Below are 17,081 nucleotides of genomic sequence, written 5' to 3' on the forward strand. Positions count from 1 at the left end.
ATCCGCTCTGCATCGACACAGTAGCAAGCCCCAGGCGTGGTCTGAGAGATCTCCTGAGACGTGTGTGTGTGTGTGTTCCTTGAATCCTTGCTTGGCCATGGGTGGCCGTGGATGTGCCTGCTGTGCGAGTGCATCTGCAGCAGGTGGCAGGCAACAGAAGAGGGGTCCTGGCAGGCTCATTAGGCAGGATGTTGGACAGACCTCGTCTGGCTCTGTGTGGGTTGACTGTTTTTACACCTCCTCTCTACCTCTCTGTCTTCCATCTCTCTGCCCCTTTGGCTCCTCTTCTCTTTTCATTTCATGCTCTTTATCTAACCCCCTCCCTCCTCTCCCTGACAGCCTGTCTTCCTCTCTGCTCTCCTCTCCTCTCCGCCTCTCTGAGACGGTAATGGCAGAGCTGGCAATTAGCGCCTACTGCTGTGACAGGAGAGAGAGAGGTGGGGGAGAGGGGGTAGGGAGGGTTAGGGAGGGTTAGGGGAAACGAATAGGGGGGCTGGGGGAGAGGGAGAGAGGAGGAGGGGGAGTCAGAGAGAGGTGGAGACGAGAGGTGATGAGGGAGAAAGGGGGAGCGGGAGGGGGGTTGTGGGGTAGAGGGAGAGAGGAGGGGTGACAGTGGGTGAGGTGGGGGAGAGAGGGAGTGGGGTGAGGGAGTTTCTTTCCACTCTGAGACACAGTCTAGATCTTGGACACAGAACTCTGCCTGGGCAGGAAGAACCAAACTAGAATCCCACTCCACCTAGTTTACACTAGTCCACTAAGTCTACACTCATCCACCTCGTCTCCCACTCTCCTCCTCCTCCCAGTCTAAGCTCATCCAGCCTTCAGTGTGCTGGTCAGACCTGCCGGGATCAGATGGCTGAGTGGTTAGGGAATCGGGCTGATAATCAGGATGTTACCAGTTCGATTCCCGGCCGTGCCAAATGATGTTGTGTCCTTGGGCAAGGCACTTCACCCTACTTGCCTCGGGGGGAATGTCCCTGTACTTACTGTAAGTCGCTCTGGATAAGAGCGTCTGCTAAATGACTAAATGTAAATGTGCCCTCCGGCAGGTCTGGGGGTGGAGGTGGAGGACAGCCTCCACCTTCCTCCAGTCTGATGGGAATCAGTTACGTCAAGCACCCTCTCTGTAAACAGCTGCGGAGCCCCCCAGTCCCGTCTCCGATGCGGAGCGTGCATGCTGCTCAGAAACCAGGACGCCACTGAGCAGCCATGACCTCAGAGGGAGGTCAGCAGGGGAGGTGGCGGGGCCACAGCGCCATCTGCTGTCTGTCCAGGGGGAGGCAGGAGGGCTCCTTACCTCTGCTTGTTCTGGGGCAAGGCCTTGGCCTCGACGGCAAACATCTTGGACACAAACACAATGACCGGAGCCGACTCTTCACTGGAGCACTGGAGGAAGGCTGGGAAACAGACACACACACACTCAAAATGAAGGTTGTTCTGGAACAGACCCTTGGTCCTGGTCCACATTTGTCGGATTCAGACAGACATCATATGTCAAAGACATGAGACAGACACAGAGAGATAGAGAGAGAGTGAGAGATACAGAGAGAGAGAGCGAGAGAGAGAGCGAGAGAGAGAGACATAGCACAGAGACATCACACCCACCAAATACTCTATGTCTGGCCAGACAGCCTCTCTCATTCTCTCTGTCATTCCCTTTCTCATTCTCTCTGTCATTCCCTTTCTCATTCTCTCTGTCATTCTCTCTGTCATTCTCTCTGTCATTCTCTCTGTCATTCTCTCTGTCATTCTCTCTGTCATTCTCTCTGTCATTCTCTCTGTCATTCTCTCTGTCATTCTCTCTGTCATTCTCTCTGTCATTCTCTCTGTCATTCTCTCTGTCATTCTCTCTGTCATTCTCTCTGTCATTCTCTCTGTCATTCTCTCTGTCATTCTCTCTGTCATTCTCTCTGTCATTCTCTCTGTCATTCTCTCTGTCATTCTCTCTGTCATTCTCTCTGTCATTGTACACTCTCTCTCTCTCTCTCTCTCTCTCTGCTGGATGGAGAGGATTACAGATGGCTCTTGTAAACACACAGAGGTTGTATGAATGTCCTTGTAACCCTGGAAGCTTCCAGCAAGGCCAGGGAGGGAGGCTGGGCCAGCAGGAGCATTGATCCAGGCCAGCTCAGAGGACACCAAACACCATACCTGGCATGGCTGGAACACTTACACATCTCTCACTCCTTCACTAATAACACTGATATAAGAATAATGATGATGATGATGATGACGAGAGGCTCTGAGCTGTGGTGGTGTGTGTTTCTGCATGTGTGTGTGTGTGTGTGTTTCTGCATGTGTGTGTTTCTGCACGTGTGTGTGTGTGTGTGTGTGTTTCTGCATGTTTGTGCGTGTTTGTGCATGTGTGTGAGGGTGTGTTACCAGTCTTCAGCTCCTGGGTCTGCTGGGGCAGAGAGTCGAACCTCCGCGCCCCCACGCTCATCAGCCTCTCCACCCTCTCTGACACCATGTCCAGAGGGCTGGGCAGCTTCTCACACACCATGACTGGACGCACGCTCAGGAGAACACGCGTGTCGGGGGCTCGCTCGCACGCTCATGCACACACACACACACACACAGGTATGCACGCGCGCGCGCACACACACACACACACACAAACAGAAGGATACACAGCACCGCCTGTGAGACAGGGAGCCACTGACTGCAGATGGCAGCAAGGAGCACTTTGGGGTCTGAGTGACGGGAGTCTCTGGCCAGCACCTTCACCCCCAGAGACGACACCATCTTGTCCACCCTGTCCTTGTCTCTGCAGGGACAGCACATGGCCGGGGTGAGTGGACATGGAAGGGGCCGCTACACAGGGCGCAGGTCTAACACGTACCAGGACAGTGAGGAGGGCAGAGAGGGATGTACCTCTGAACAACCACGGCGTCGTATAAACTCCATATGCTGTCTAGAACCAGCTGCACAAAGAGAGGCTTCTTCCCTTTTGCCTGGAGAGGGAGGGAGAGAGGGGGAGAGGGAGAGAGAGGGGGAGAAAGGATGGGAGAGAGAGATGGGAAATATATATTTTTGAAGAGAACATTCATCCAGCTCCAATCTGTAAAACTAAATGGATAACAGAAAGTATATACAGTTCTTCTACACATGATCTGAAAGAACTTCATCCAGCAGTCAGGGCTGTCCACCGTACTGACAAGAGGAAGCTAAAAGGATCAGGGGGCCCAGTGCTGGGGGGCCCACTGATGGAGGGCCTGTGCAGAGGCAGGGGGAGGGGGGAGGGCTACTGGGGTGGCACATGCATCCTCCTGGATGTGTCATTAGCTGGCAGACAGTCAGTCAGTCAGACAGACCATACTGTTATCTAAGCTAAGAAGAGGCACAAATCTAGGCTTTTATCTAGTGTAGTCTATCTCTCTCTCTCTCACACACACACACACGCACTACAGTGCAGAGGTCAACTTGTCCAGCCTTTTACTTCCAGCACTGTAAAAGCATCCCGTTTCACGAGGGCCCCTGGTGGCAGTGAGTGCGGCACGGCTCTGCAGAGAGAGGTCAAGCTCTTCACAGCTCTCACAGACAGCTATTACACACCCTCCAGTCTCTGACCGAGCACACCGAAATACCCTAAAAGCTTTGTTACTTTGTTTCTGTACACGGCAGATCAATGGGAGTGACTGAAGGTCAGCCGGGAGGTATTGACAACGCCGTTCCCAGGCAGACACACGTCTGTCTGCCCCGAGCTGAGGAGCAATTATTGATCCGATCACTGGCCAGATGATTGATCTGTCTGGAAATGGTGACATCACAGACGGCCGCAATGTATGGACAGTGTGCCCTTCTCTGAGCTGCTCAACACACGGAGGAGCGGCAGCAGTTTAAACGTTCAGCCTTCGATCCCTCACTTCACAAGTCTCAGTGTGAACAGACAGAGGCAGAGACACAAACAGACAAGCAGGCAGACAGACAGGCAGGACACAGACAGACAGACAGACAGGCAGGACACAGACAGGCAGGCAGGCAGACAGGCAGGACACAGACAGACAGGCAGGACACAGACAGACAGGCAGGACACAGACAGACAGGCAGGACACAGACAGACAGGCAGACAGACAGGCAGGACACAGACAGGCAGGCAGACAGGCAGACAGACAGGCAGGACACAGACAGACAGGCAGGACACAGGCAGACAGGCGGCGTGCAGGGAGCAGTATTCATGCCAATGCAGCCCCTGTCAGCAGCAGAGTGGTAGAGGCAGTGTGTGGGAGGACCCCCCTGCTGTGTAGAGACTGGTGGCTGTCCGGCTGTCTGTACAGACCATTACCATCCCAGAACCACACTCGCCACTCATTACTGTCAGAAATGGCACTAAATCACATCAAAAGACGCAGAAGAGGACTGGCAAAAACTCCTCTACAGAACTACTGCTGCAGAGAGAGGGAGTGGGAAAGACAGAGAGACATAGACGGAGAGAAAGCAGGAGAGATAGAGAACAACAGAAAAAAAAAAAAAAAAGAAAGAAAGGCAGGAAGGAAGAAAGCTCAGACAGAAAGCGAAACAGAGTGTGTCACGGTTCACTAAACTGACAGTTAACTACCAAGCAGAGCTCCAAGTGAGCCGGCCTTGAGAGAAGCACACCCTGCAGAGACACATCCAGACTGAAGCACTGCTGACTAACTCAAGGCCATCAGACAGGTCAGGTGGAATCGCTGTGTCTGGGGCTGTTCTCTAAGGAGTCACAATGATCCTGTGTAGGCGTGGAGACCACAGGAGGAGGAGGGGGGGGGTGGACCACACTCTGAAGGAACACATATCTGCCTGTCTGGCTGTTCCCTCACTCTCAAAGCAGTGTTTGGTGCTGCACAAATAAGTGGTATATTTACCCCAATCAGAGAGGGGAAAGTCAGCATGGATGTGTGAGGTTTATCTGGGACAGACCCCCAGGTAAAGAGCAGACCGTACCCGAGCTCCCTTCATGATCTTCTTGGCTTTAGCGTTGAGGTAGAAGTCTCCCCACAGCGTTTTCAGCAGGACTCCTGTCCTGATGCCCATCTTCTGGCTGTAGATGTCAGCAAACTGCTGGATGCTGCACACACACCATACCCACAACTGAGCCATGATGCTTGGTTTCTACATAGGCTATATTTTGTCAGGTACACCTGAATAAGTATCATCTTCCTCTGTTTACATATTTCACAGTCAACACTCGTACTTCAGATGCCGAGGCTACAAGGCTGGCCCTTAGGATGGAGTGAGGTGAAAATGGACTGTTATTTACAACCGTATTGCGTCTGTCGTGTTCCCAAAGGAACAGTTCTCAATCTAACATTTATATTTAGATATCAGTGATTACAAAGGCACAGCTTTGAAACAGACGCTGTGAAACTGCACAAGACTCCAGAGGTCAGTCTGATTGGATACTGTGCAAGTTGTATACTACTCTGGCCTTTGTTGGGCAAACCCGAACAGTTAAAGTCCAAACTAAATGACTCAGAAGTCCTTTAATTCAGATGAATTGACTGCAGATTATGGCTGCTGGGTTTTCATAATTGGTTACTCTGCCTCTCGAGCTTAAGGTAAACAAAGACCTTGCAAAGTCCTCATCCCTGTCTGACAGCTCCACCTACTGGACAAATCAAACCCTGTCACCTTCCGATTTCATTAGTAGTTTGGGTTAAGTGGAAAAACACCGTTTCCCCTGACGATACCTTAGCTGGCGAGCTCACCTGAAGCCCCATCCGTCGATGGCGCTGGAGAACACCACGTTGCCCTGGTCTGGAGAGAAGTACAGGTGAGAGTCATCCGTCTCCTCCAGACCAGCGCTCCAGTCGTACACCTGCTCTCCCGGGCTCTCCCTCCCCTCAGGCTCCTCCCTCCCCTCCTCAGGCTCCTCCTCCTCCTTTTTTTTCTCCTTCTCCTCCTCCTTGTCTGCTCTCTCCTCCAGGACTTTGGATGTAAAAAGAGCCCCTGTTACAGCATTTACCTAGGGAAGGAAAGTAAAATACAATTTAAAATTCTATCTGTATAGCCCTTTTACATGCATTGTCACAGGAGGGCTTCACAGGTGCCCATAGACATAATATACAAAAGAGAAGTGTCATTTCTCTGAAAGGAATATGTCACAGGATGTTCTCATATCAAATGGTCCAGTGCTCTAGTGGGAGCTCTCACCCGTTCCAGAATCTTCTGCAGGTGTGTGTATGCTTCCTGAGACGAGAGTTTCAGCTCCATGATCAGTCTGTCTATCTTGTTGATGACCAGGACAGGACGGATGTTCTCCAGCCAGGCCTGACGTAGCACAGCCTGAGTCTAAACACACACACACACATCCCTTTAAGTCATTTATCTTGGCCCAATGCGGAAAAGTGAGGAGCGAGAACAAATAAAATGAATAGATGAATGATGAAAATGAATAGAAACAAACTAAAATGACTTTTTTTTAAATGACTAAAAAATAGAGTGCTCTAGTGTTCTAGAGAGTGACGTGAACCTGTGGACAGACTCCTTCCACAGCATCCACAATCACGATGGCTCCGTCGCACAGCCTGACCGCCGTGGACACCTCAGAGGAGAAGTCGACATGACCCGGGGAGTCGATCAGGTTGATCAGGAAGTCCTTCTCTCCTGAGGACATGGGGACAGAGCAGTCACATCCTGCCTGCAGCACAGCAGTACATCACACATGGGGGGGGGGGGGAGGGGCTTGGCAAGTTCCAGCTATGTAGGGAAATAGAGCTGGACTATGCTAGTTTATCCTTCTGTCTTACCAGCTGCGTAGTGGAGAGAGATAGCGCTGGACTTCATAGTGATCCCTCTGAGCTGCTCATCCTCTCGGCTGTCCAGGTACCGCAGCTGGAAGATTACGTCACCCATCATGCCTTAATCAGTACCACAGCAACTCTGTATGTACAACAACATTCCTCGAAAATATTTACTTACTAACCTTCCCAGCTAGACGGCTTGATATGATACCATTGCTCGCAACAAGACAATCGGCCAGAGTTGTTTTGCCTGTAAAACACAAAAGTGGTTGTAGAAGTGGGTAAGAAAGTTTTTTTAGAAACATAAGCGATGTAAACGTACTTCAGTATAGTTCCGCTGGTCCTTACCATGGTCAACATGCGCCAGAATACACAGGTTCCTGATGTTGGAAGGGTTCTTCTGTAGCGCAATGATCTTTTCTAAGCTTGTTTGCCCCATGCTTTACGGTTCATACGCTGCTGAAAGAATAGTAAATATGTTAGCTAGCTAGAAACCTTTGACATCGTTTGCTAACTAATAGCTAACTAAATAGCTCATTGTTGTGCTTCAAAAGTTGACTAGCCCTACTTTAAAAGTGCCACAGTAAATTAGCGCTGATACATAGTTACTGAAGTTGTTTGACTCAAGAACCGGCTATTTTGACAGATCATGTCGGGAACTTTGTCTGGATGCTAACAAGGTACAACAGTTTAAAGGACAAAATACACTAGCCAGCTTTTTCAACAGTATAACATGACTACACAATCGAACGTACTGTATGGTAGTATAGTGTGGCGTTCCCATATACTATAATATGTTATTTTAGTACGAGAATGTGCATTACATTCAACACACATGTGAACATTTTCGACTCACGTTGCTTCCGGAAGATGACGTCGTACGTAAACTACGCCCTTTATGGATGCCTCCGAATTGTACTACGTCGTTACCAGGACGACGCGGTGAGGTTGCTTCGACACAACTTGCTTCTATAGAAACGGACACAGTTTAGTGTTAAGTGGCGCAGTTGTGAGTTTGCCGGGGAACAGCCACGGTCAGTTACTTCTCGTGGAAAGAACATGATACGCCAATGCCTATGCGAGATTTGTAATTGTGGGTAAGGTATTCAATAATTGTTATTTTATCTTCATTGGAAACTGACAAGTTCCTGGCTGCGTTTTAGACGTTGTTTTATTATGAAGGACAATCGCAGCTACACAACCACAACTGGCAATAATGATCCAGTGAGTGGTATGCAGATTGAGGTGACGTTAGCATCGTCATTGCTAATTTTGTATTTGAACTGTGTTAATATAAAGTGTAATTATTTACTGATTTAATGCTTTCATCAACACTAGTTCTAGGTCAAGTAGCCTACTGGGGCAGGGCGGTAATCGTCACTAATCACAGGCACACCTTGACCTGAGCAAAGATATGCCCTTGGTTACAGAGAAAACAAACCTGTCCTTTTATAGTTGCGTCCTATGGTTGTGTTCCCACAGTCGAGTTGAAGTCATTGTTGAAAACGGGAAATGTGAACGTGTACCATCCAATCTTCACACTGATTCCTCAGACGGCATCGTTGCCCACACCGGCCCACTGCCCTGTACGGGAAAGGGAACCAGGCATGTGAGCAGACAGAATACACAGAGAAGTACCCTGCTTATGGAGCGCACAGGCCACCCAAGAGCATGAAACCCAAGCCTGTGGATCACAATGACAGGGGGAAAATGGACGGAACAACTACGTTCAAGTAACTGCCTCGGGGCCCGCACCTTTCTCTAAAGCACCCCTCTCATGTGCACGGACAAGCTGGAGAGATTGTCAACAACAGTATTACATGATTTACATTTTGGACACCTTTAATGTTAACTGCATCTTTAGTGCACACACTGTATGTTTCTCAGCTCTCTGTATACTTTGGTGTCCGTCTGGCCATAACAGGACAGACTTCATCCCCTACGAGGTGAATCGGCGACCAGGTAGGAAGCAGACAGAGTACAAGCCCTATCCTGGGGAGATTGACATGGGGACGACCTACAAGCAGGACTTCAACCCCTACCAGGTCGCGCCCTGTGTTGCCGTGAGACCCAAACAACGAGTGCAGGCTGCGCAGGGCAAGCTGGACACTGTGCCCACTTATAAAGGTGATGCATTCTACCTTAACTAAACATTTGACGATCACACTGTACACACAAGGTTTGTTCAATTTCAGGTGTGTCACATTATCTCTTAGATTATAATAAAAGACAGGTAATGGTTCTCAGGTATTCCCTACAGAATGGAATGCGAGCCATGATGAGACACATAGCTTAACATGCTGATGTGATGTTCCAGATGATTTCAAAGTGTGGCAGATCAGCAAGAGGGAGCTCACCAAAAGAAACGAGAACTACCAGCCGTCCTCGGCCAAGTTCCAGGGCACCTCCACCTTCCAGGACGACTTCATCGACAGGGGCTTGGTCCCCAGGGAAAGCTTCAAACCCTCCAATGTCCCCATGTTGAGTGAGGTTCCCTTCGACGGCGTGACCAGCAACCATCTGTCGTACGTCCCTCACCCCACGGAGGCTCGCTACGTCAAGCCCCCAGAGGTGTACAAGCCCAGCACAGAGCCCCTCCAAGACATGACCACCCAGAGAAGGGACTTCCAGGGCCTGTCTGGACAGCTGGCCCGGAGCTGCAAGCCCGACCCTGCTAAGGTGAGGGAGAAGTCAGATGGCTGAGCGGTGAGGGAGTCGGACTAGTAATCAGATGGTTGCAGGATCGATTCCCTGCCGTGCCAAATGACTTGTGTCCTTGGGCAAGGTACTTTACCCTACTTGCCTCAGGGGGGAATGTCCCTGTACTTACTGTAAGTCGCTCTGGATAAGAGCGTCTGCTAAATGTAAATGTAAGGTAGCACCACAGGAATCGCACTAGCTGTAACCCTACCTGTAGTGGTACAGCAAGGCTATCAATGTCATTCATTAGCTACCAATGATAATCCCAGCACTCAAGCCAATGCTCTGTTCTATTTGTCATCATTCAAGGTGTCATCTGACGCCCCTTTTGACGGCAGTACGGAGTTCCAGCAGCAGTTCCAGCAGTGGCCGGTGAGCCTTCCCCAGCTACGCAAGCCCCTGGAGTACGTGGGTCCCACCCAGCACATGGACATGAGCACCACCTCTGCTGTGGACTTTGTCAAGCACAACACCCAGCCCTTCACATCTGCCAAGCCCTTCTGTCAGCCCCTCAAGTCCTCCGTGCCATTCCAGGTTAGGAGGGGAGGGGCTGATCAAGAGATCGACTGAGAGATTAGTGGTATTACAATCAGCTGTATTCGCCATGTACGTTTGCACAAACAAGAAATGTACTATGGCAGGGAGGTGCATATGGTAAACATGTAAGGGTTTTGAATATAAAATGTTGAAAATATAAAATGGAAGTGAGGGGTGGAAGTTTGAAATACACACAGGTGCAAATATCTGTACCCCCACACACACACAATTTTAATTAAGAAAATTATATTAAATGGCCTTGGCCTCAGTTATTACAAAATAGCTATACTCGCCCACATATGAAAACAAACCTAGGCCCCTGGTGGTAGAGGTGACAGCTTATGTGTCTGTGATGTGTTCCTAGGGATACACCACCATGAGAGAAGACTTCCAGCCCTGGGCCACCCCGAGGCAGGCCTTGATGAAGAAAAGAGAAGAGGAGATGCACAAAGCCACTGGCAAGATGGACGACCTCACCACCTTCAAGGCAAAGATGCTACAACTTTTTTTTTTTTTCATCCTGGCATATTATAGGATTGCTACTATTAATTCAATGACATAACATCTCTATAAATCCGCCCCTGTCCTAGCCCCTGTGTCTGTTTTCAGTATTTTTTGTCTTGGGTCCTCTCCTCTCCAGGCCCACTACACGACTCACAAGCTTCAGCCCAACATCAGCTTCAAGCCCCCCAACACTGTAGTGAGACGAGACACCCCCCTGGAGACTGGGACCATGTACAACACAGAGTTCACTCCTAAGAGGTGTGACACCTACAGGCTACACAGTTTGTATAGTACTGTCTACAGGAAGACTCCTACGTTATGAGAGTCATATTACTCTCATGATGTAATACTCTAATACTGTAAAACTGTGTTACTTGTAAAACTAGAAATGCACTGCTTCATAATATCCCATAGTATTACACGTTGAGTAATATGGCTCTCCACACAGCAGACAGTGATGGTGGGAGTGTATTGTTTTGTGTTGCAGGATCAGCGTTTGCCTGGCCAGCTACGACTCCCCTCCAGGGTTTGTGTTTGAGGACTCAGACCACAATGGGCACAGGTTCTACAGGAAGTTGTCATCTAAGGGCACGATGCAGGCCAGTAATGTTCCTGTGCAGAAAGCAGTAGTGGTGCAGTAATAAAGCTTGACTGTTGTCACGGAGACCCACGATTCCGACCTCATAAAGAGCATGCCACTTCTGCATTGTTTACGTCATTGCATCGTATTTACCTACAGTGATTTTGAAAAGTGTTGGCGATTTGATAAAACACATGATTTAGTATGTACACCTAAAAACACAAATCTTTATTTTGGTAGAAGCTATTGCTCACAAATGTATTAATTTGTTCATTTTATAGAATATAAATGATGCTTCTATATCAAAATGCATCGTAATCATCACCATGTCTATCAATGTATGTGCCAAATGTTGGCTATCAAAACCCCCACTGAAAATCCTGCAACAAATGCACTTTTCTTTGTGAATAAAATATTGAGCCTTTATGAAGAAACTAAACAGGGTAACATTTCTGCGGCAATTGTGGTGTGCTTGCGTCCGTTGCAGGTCCGTTTTTTATATTAATTAATCACCTCCAAATCTATTGTTTAAACTAATATCAAACATTCAAAAATTTGGAGAAAGACAATATTTGTGATTGGTGGTAAACTACATTAAAAGAACCCGTGGCGACCAAATTGACCATTGATTTACCATCTAGCGATCATTAGGTGTCGACGTCTGAAGATTCGGGGTCATGTGACCGGCTATTCTCAACCCCGGTCCTGGTGACCAACTGCTCTGCATGTTGTAGTGGTTTCACTCTTCCAACAACACCTGATTGAAATGAATGAGCTGTTATCAGACTTCGTATATGAGATAATGATGAGTAATTGTTAATGCTTACCTTGAGATATTTTTCACAGAGAACTTGATAGATGGCCAGCTGGCAGCACATGTTTCGGGAACAAACAAACGAATTGTTGAGCAACCAATACTAAACAACATGTATGAAAGGGTCTGGAAGGTTTTACCTTGAAAAACAAAGCCATGTTAGACATTCATTTTTCCTATCTGAAGTGTATTGTAACTTGTACAAAATAAATTAGCCTATATTGACACATTGCAGCACCTCACCTGTTGCCAAGAATCTATTATTAACTAGCTAGCGTTAGCTAAATGTTTGGTAGATAGGCTAGTACTGTAGCTGGTTACCAGCTGGTACATCCAGTGCTTAGGAGATCTAGATGTCAGCTAAGATATAGAAGAGGACATCGTAGCAGACAATTTTACTAACCTGGAGAAGCCGGCTTCTTGCCGTCTTAGCTTGCTAGCTATCTCCCACTCCCAGAAACTAAGCGACTGAACCGATGTCCGGCTGTTGGTGATCGCGCGCAGGTTTGTGACGTTAGTGACGTTTGTGGTTGTGGCTAGCTATAGCTGGTTGGCTACCGTTTGCTCGAGTCTATGGTTTTCTCCACTTTTCGCCACATAACCTTCCAGCTGATACAAGCAACGCTGGGAAACAATACGCAAATTTTTACACCGACATTGTCTGTAAGTACAATATAGTATACAAACAAATGGACGATATATCAACTCTGAAAAGTGAAGCCAAAACATCTCTAGCTGGTTGCAGTGTAGGTCTTAAATCCTGCCCCCTCCATGTTACAGGAAAAGCCAAACAAAAAATGTAGGTGTACGTCAAATATTTTTTTTTCTAAAGATGGTTTCTTTTTTGTATAGTGAGAGGATCATGCGGAGAAGCGTCGTCCATTCTTCTCCAAGTCTATGATATAGTGCAAAAATTGAGCAGTTAGGGTGAGAAAATAACGTATAATATTAAGTATGAGAGAGAATATAGATGAACAACGTAAATGATCAATCTGTCTTTATTTGTTATGTTTTAGAGCACTTAAATGTGTCTTCAAAATACATTCCTTCAACCGAGTAATGCTTCCAAGTGTGAGTGTGAGTTTCAAATTAGTAGCAACAGTAGGATAATGACTGCATTTTATCATGTATCTACACAACATCTGAAACAGCACCTAAATTCATGCAAATTAAACCAGAGAGACAAAGGTGAAAACCTGCCAACAGCTATGCAGCTGCTTGATTGAGGGTTTATACGATAACATTAAAATATGTTTATATGAGAATAAAGACATAACTATCACTAACTAAACAAAAAGGTAAGAAAATAAAGTCCCACAAAATCTACATACACACAATGTACAATATTGCACTTAAACACACTATATACATGACTTTACAATGCAGCACATGAGTATAACCAACCAAACACAAGTAAAACATAGACCGATTGCTTAAACAGAAAACAAATGTCACTGTTTCAAAGTACTTAATCCATATTATGCTGTTCATTGCTGAACCAGTTTTATCCAAACAACAATGAAACTGTAGACAATCTTTTCCTCACAGTACAGAAATCTTTGACATGATCTACAATGCTACTATACTGGGGATTTTTAAAACCACAAACGATTGTATATGACGGTTTTAGTACTGTATTTTATGGAAAATAATGAAATATTGGGTTTTACAAACACCTGTCTTGTTTTCTCTACTGTGCCTTCATGTACAGTAGGTTGTCATGACTACTGCATAGTCACTACAGTGACTGTAGAGCATAAGCTGTTATATGGTACAGTAGTGACGTTCTACAACAACCCAGTATCCCTCCACCCTCACACTTGAGAATAGTTACAGAGGATAGGATATCTCACCTCCACATCAAATATCTACATGTATAATAATATTTATTATGTATAAATTAAATTATAAAACACAGGATATCCACCATTACAATCTGTTACCATGACGTCAGGAGATTCACATTCTATAGTACACAAGTCTGTTCTCCTTATCAGGAGTTTCACTGGGCGCATTATGATTATTGACAAAGAGTTAAACATGGTATGAACTCCTTGTAATATGGGAAGGTAGTTCAGGACATGGTTGGCCATTTAAGTTTTAATTTATATATGTATCCCACTAGTCACAGAAGTTTCAACTAGGGGAGGAAAAAACGGAATTTCCTAATTTAGTCTTTGAAGTTCACAGAAAGGAATTTTAATGGAGGGAGTGATGAGTTTAACGAATCCCAGCAGTGTTTGGGTGTGGGATGTGTGTAGCAGTCTTGATGGAGATGAACTCCAGCCATCTTAGTCTCTGTCCTGCCTGACTGCTGCACAGCATGGTCCGTCTGTCCTAAGGGTTGGTGTTACATCAACTGGCCACTAGGTGGCGCTTGCTTCCTCTGAGCAGGACTCGCAGCACCTCTGCTTGTACATCTGAATGGGGCACAGCTTCAGTCTCTTCACCACAGTGCAGTAATGTGTTGTGTCCTGGCATTCACCTGCAAAAACAAGTTAGACATGGTCAATCATTTGGAAGAATTTTTTCTTTCCTGGCAAGATAGTTTTACCTAAATGTTCCATGCTTGCGTCTGTGGATATTGGGTAGATGTCAATACAAATTTTAACATTAAATATTAAACAGCAAATAACTCTCCTGCTTTGAGCCTGTGGTTGCTGGATAAAGATGATAATGCTGCCAAACGTAGCCTGGTCTGAATGTTTCCCCCCAAAAAGCTAAGCAATAATCTGCCTGTTATTCCATTTTGAAGTCAGTGTGTGAGAGACTTTTCCACCAGCGCACAGTTTTACTAGGTGTTTCTCAACTAACAGACGTCAAATGCCACATTTCACTATCTAAAACATATCAAAGTATCAAAAAACTGTAAAATACAACTTTTAACAGAAGTTTTTACAGAAAACTCTCAATGCTAGACATGTGGCCTGGTAGTGAGTTCACCGACACACACACACACACACACACACACACACACTCAAACACACACACACACACTTACTCCCACAAGTGGTGTTGTTGCAGTTCTGCCAGGTGGCAGGGCGTTTGTGCCAGGAGCAGTGCTGGTCTGCCAGGGTCCTGCCACTCCTCCTGTGGCCACAGTCCACCCTCCGAGACTGGAAGCCACTGCCGCATGCCACCGTGCACGCTCGCCACGGGCCCACGCGCCACTGCACGTCACACAGCTCTGACGAGCAGTTACGGACCTCCTGCGGCCTATCGTAGGGGGGGGGGGGGGGTGCAGTGAGTCAGGGCTCTGCGAGAGGTGTGTGTGAGAAAGTGTGTGTGTGAGAAAGTGTGTGTGTGAGAAAGTGTGTGTGTGTGTGTGTGGTTTCTACCTGTGTTTGAGGTCGCAGTCTTGGTGAGATGAACCGTTGGAGTGTTTACAGACCACCGCCCGCTTCTGCACTGTCAGGGTGGGGCCCAGGCACCTCCCAGAGCACTGCATCACACAGTCACACAGTCACACACAGTCCCACAGCACTGCAGTCACACACAGTCCCACAGCACTGCAGTCACACAGTCACACACAGTCCCACAGCACAGCAGTCACACAGTCACATACAGTCCCAGAGCACTGCAGTCACACAGTCACACAGTCACACACAGTCCCACAGCACTGCAGTCACACAGTCACACAGTCACACAGTCCCACAGCACTGCATCACACAGTCACACACAGTCCCAGAGCACTACAGTCACACAGTCCCACAGCACTGCAGTCACACAGTCACACAGTCCCACAGCACTGCATCACACAGTCACACAGTCACACACAGTCCCAGAGCACTGCAGTCACACAGTCACACAGTCACACAGCACTGCAGTCACACAGTCACACACAGTCACACACAGTCCCAGAGCACTGCAGTCACACAGTCCCACAGCACTGCATCACACAGTCACACAGTCACACACAGTCCCAGAGCACTGCAGTCACACAGTCACACAGTCCCACAGCACTGCAGTCACACAGTCACACACAGTCACACACAGTCCCAGAGCACTGCAGTCACACAGTCACACAGTCACATACAGTCCCAGAGCACTGCAGTCACACAGTCACACAGTCACACACAGTCCCACAGCACTGCAGTCACACAGTCACACACAGTCCCACAGCACTGCAGTCACACAGTCACACACAGTCCCACAGCACTGCAGTCACACAGTCACACACAGTCCCAGAGCACTGCAGTCACACAGTCCCACAGCACTGCATCACACAGTCACACAGTCACACACAGTCCCAGAGCACTGCAGTCACACAGTCACACAGTCCCACAGCACTGCATCACACAGTCACACACAGTCACACACAGTCCCAGAGCACTGCAGTCACACAGTCACACAGTCACATACAGTCCCAGAGCACTGCAGTCACACAGTCACACAGTCACACACAGTCCCACAGCACTGCAGTCACACAGTCACACACAGTCCCACAGCACTGCAGTCACACAGTCACACACAGTCCCACAGCACTGCAGTCACACAGTCATACACAGTCCCAGAGCACTGCAGTCACACAGTCACACACAGTCACACACAGTCACACAGCACTGCAGTCACACAGTCACACACAGTCCCACAGCACTGCAGTCACACAGTCATACACAGTCCCAGAGCACTGCAGTCACACAGTCACACACAGTCACACACAGTCACACAGCACTGGAGTCACACAGTCCCACAGCACTGGAATCACACAGTCACACACAGTCCACATCCTCAGTCCCACCACATCCTCAGTCGCAGAGCACTATAGTCACACACAGCTACAGTAATCACACACAGCTACAGTTGTCACAGAAGCAGTGTACCTTTCCCCAGGGACTGGTGACCCAGGCCGGACAGCTGTCGGCGCTACACTCCTGTCTGTCTGCTGGGCGTGAGTTCCTCCCGCAGACAGAGGGCGCCAGAGTCCTGACCCCTCCGCCCGCCTCCACCTGCTGGCACGACACCTGCCTCTGCTGCCAGCCACGCCCACAGGAGGCGGAGCAGCGCGACCACACAGACGCCACCCAGCTGGAGAGGGACGACAGGGTCGACATGCCACGCTGCTGTCAAAGCTGACCTCTGACCTTCACTCCGTCAGTCACATTCCGCTGAGGTTGTGACAGGACAACACAGGGGATTGAGGGCGGGTGAAGACCCCTCCAGGTGTTTTGGTACCTGGGCAGAAGGCCCTCCTGATCGGGGGGGTTGTAAACCTCCTGAACTC

The 17,081-nt window shown here is 48.2% G+C and overlaps 3 protein-coding genes across 14 annotated transcripts in view; 1 reads left to right on the forward strand and 2 right to left on the reverse strand.

Annotated features, from left to right (window-relative positions):
* efl1 (elongation factor like GTPase 1) overlaps positions 1-12,379 on the reverse strand; it is a 42,840-nt gene extending 30,461 nt beyond the window's left edge. Inside the window, exons 1-16 of one of the 9 annotated variants that reach the window (XM_084681950.1) lie at positions 12,261-12,379; positions 11,871-11,909; positions 11,678-11,800; positions 8,164-8,306; positions 7,579-7,691; positions 7,071-7,178; positions 6,905-6,972; positions 6,729-6,813; positions 6,452-6,585; positions 6,133-6,270; positions 5,688-5,944; positions 4,924-5,047; positions 2,875-2,954; positions 2,631-2,767; positions 2,383-2,505; positions 1,298-1,397 (exon numbers count right to left, since the gene is read on the reverse strand). In XM_084681950.1, coding sequence (XP_084538076.1) covers positions 1,298-1,397; positions 2,383-2,505; positions 2,631-2,767; positions 2,875-2,954; positions 4,924-5,047; positions 5,688-5,944; positions 6,133-6,270; positions 6,452-6,585; positions 6,729-6,813; positions 6,905-6,972; positions 7,071-7,161 — 1,337 coding nt within the window. In that variant the 5' untranslated portion in view covers positions 7,162-7,178; positions 7,579-7,691; positions 8,164-8,306; ... (1 more) ...; positions 11,871-11,909; positions 12,261-12,379. Of the gene's footprint in view, positions 1-1,297; positions 1,398-2,382; positions 2,506-2,630; positions 2,768-2,874; positions 2,955-4,923; positions 5,048-5,687; positions 5,945-6,132; positions 6,271-6,451; positions 6,586-6,728; positions 6,814-6,904; positions 6,973-7,070; positions 7,182-7,477; positions 7,692-8,163; positions 8,307-9,079; positions 9,220-11,677; positions 11,801-11,870; positions 12,215-12,260 lie in introns of those variants that run through there. The other 8 variants (XM_084681949.1, XM_084681955.1, XM_084681954.1 and 5 more) reach the window with 8 other exon arrangements.
* saxo2 (stabilizer of axonemal microtubules 2) lies at positions 7,649-11,750 on the forward strand. Of its 4 annotated transcripts, none has more exons than XM_084681959.1 (8): positions 7,649-7,819; positions 8,276-8,455; positions 8,647-8,849; positions 9,040-9,401; positions 9,732-9,956; positions 10,324-10,446; positions 10,600-10,721; positions 10,951-11,745. In XM_084681959.1, exons 1-8 carry the CDS (start codon positions 7,782-7,784, stop codon positions 11,102-11,104), a joined length of 1,407 nt encoding a protein of 468 aa, XP_084538085.1. In that variant the 5' UTR covers positions 7,649-7,781; the 3' UTR covers positions 11,105-11,745. The 4 variants fall into 4 exon arrangements, with proteins under 4 accessions (XP_084538085.1, XP_084538087.1, XP_084538086.1 ...); XM_084681961.1 differs by having other exon boundaries at positions 7,666-7,815; positions 10,951-11,750; XM_084681960.1 differs by having other exon boundaries at positions 7,679-7,819; positions 8,205-8,455; positions 10,951-11,750.
* A 460-nt stretch (positions 12,380-12,839) lies between the features above and the next one.
* The window catches only part of adamtsl3 (ADAMTS-like 3), an 81,666-nt gene continuing 77,424 nt past the window's right edge, over positions 12,840-17,081 (reverse strand). Inside the window, 4 exon segments of the mRNA XM_084682503.1 lie at positions 12,840-14,342; positions 14,859-15,073; positions 15,196-15,299; positions 16,681-16,885. Coding sequence (XP_084538629.1) covers positions 14,224-14,342; positions 14,859-15,073; positions 15,196-15,299; positions 16,681-16,885 — 643 coding nt within the window. The 3' untranslated portion in view covers positions 12,840-14,223.

This window comes from Hypomesus nipponensis, chromosome 19 (genome assembly GCF_054491055.1).
Source record: "Hypomesus nipponensis isolate SF chromosome 19, ASM5449105v1, whole genome shotgun sequence".
Lineage (NCBI taxonomy): Eukaryota > Metazoa > Chordata > Actinopteri > Osmeriformes > Osmeridae > Hypomesus > Hypomesus nipponensis.

Excerpts from the sequence above, each read along its gene's own strand:
- saxo2 (XM_084681959.1), top strand. The coding sequence starts at position 7,782 with ATGATACGCCAATGCCTATGCGAGATTTGTAATTGTGG. Across the intron at positions 8,456-8,646 it reads GACGGAACAACTACGTTCAA|GACAGACTTCATCCCCTACG; the intron begins GTAACTGCCTCG and ends TGGCCATAACAG. Across the intron at positions 9,957-10,323 it reads AGTCCTCCGTGCCATTCCAG|GGATACACCACCATGAGAGA; the intron begins GTTAGGAGGGGA and ends ATGTGTTCCTAG.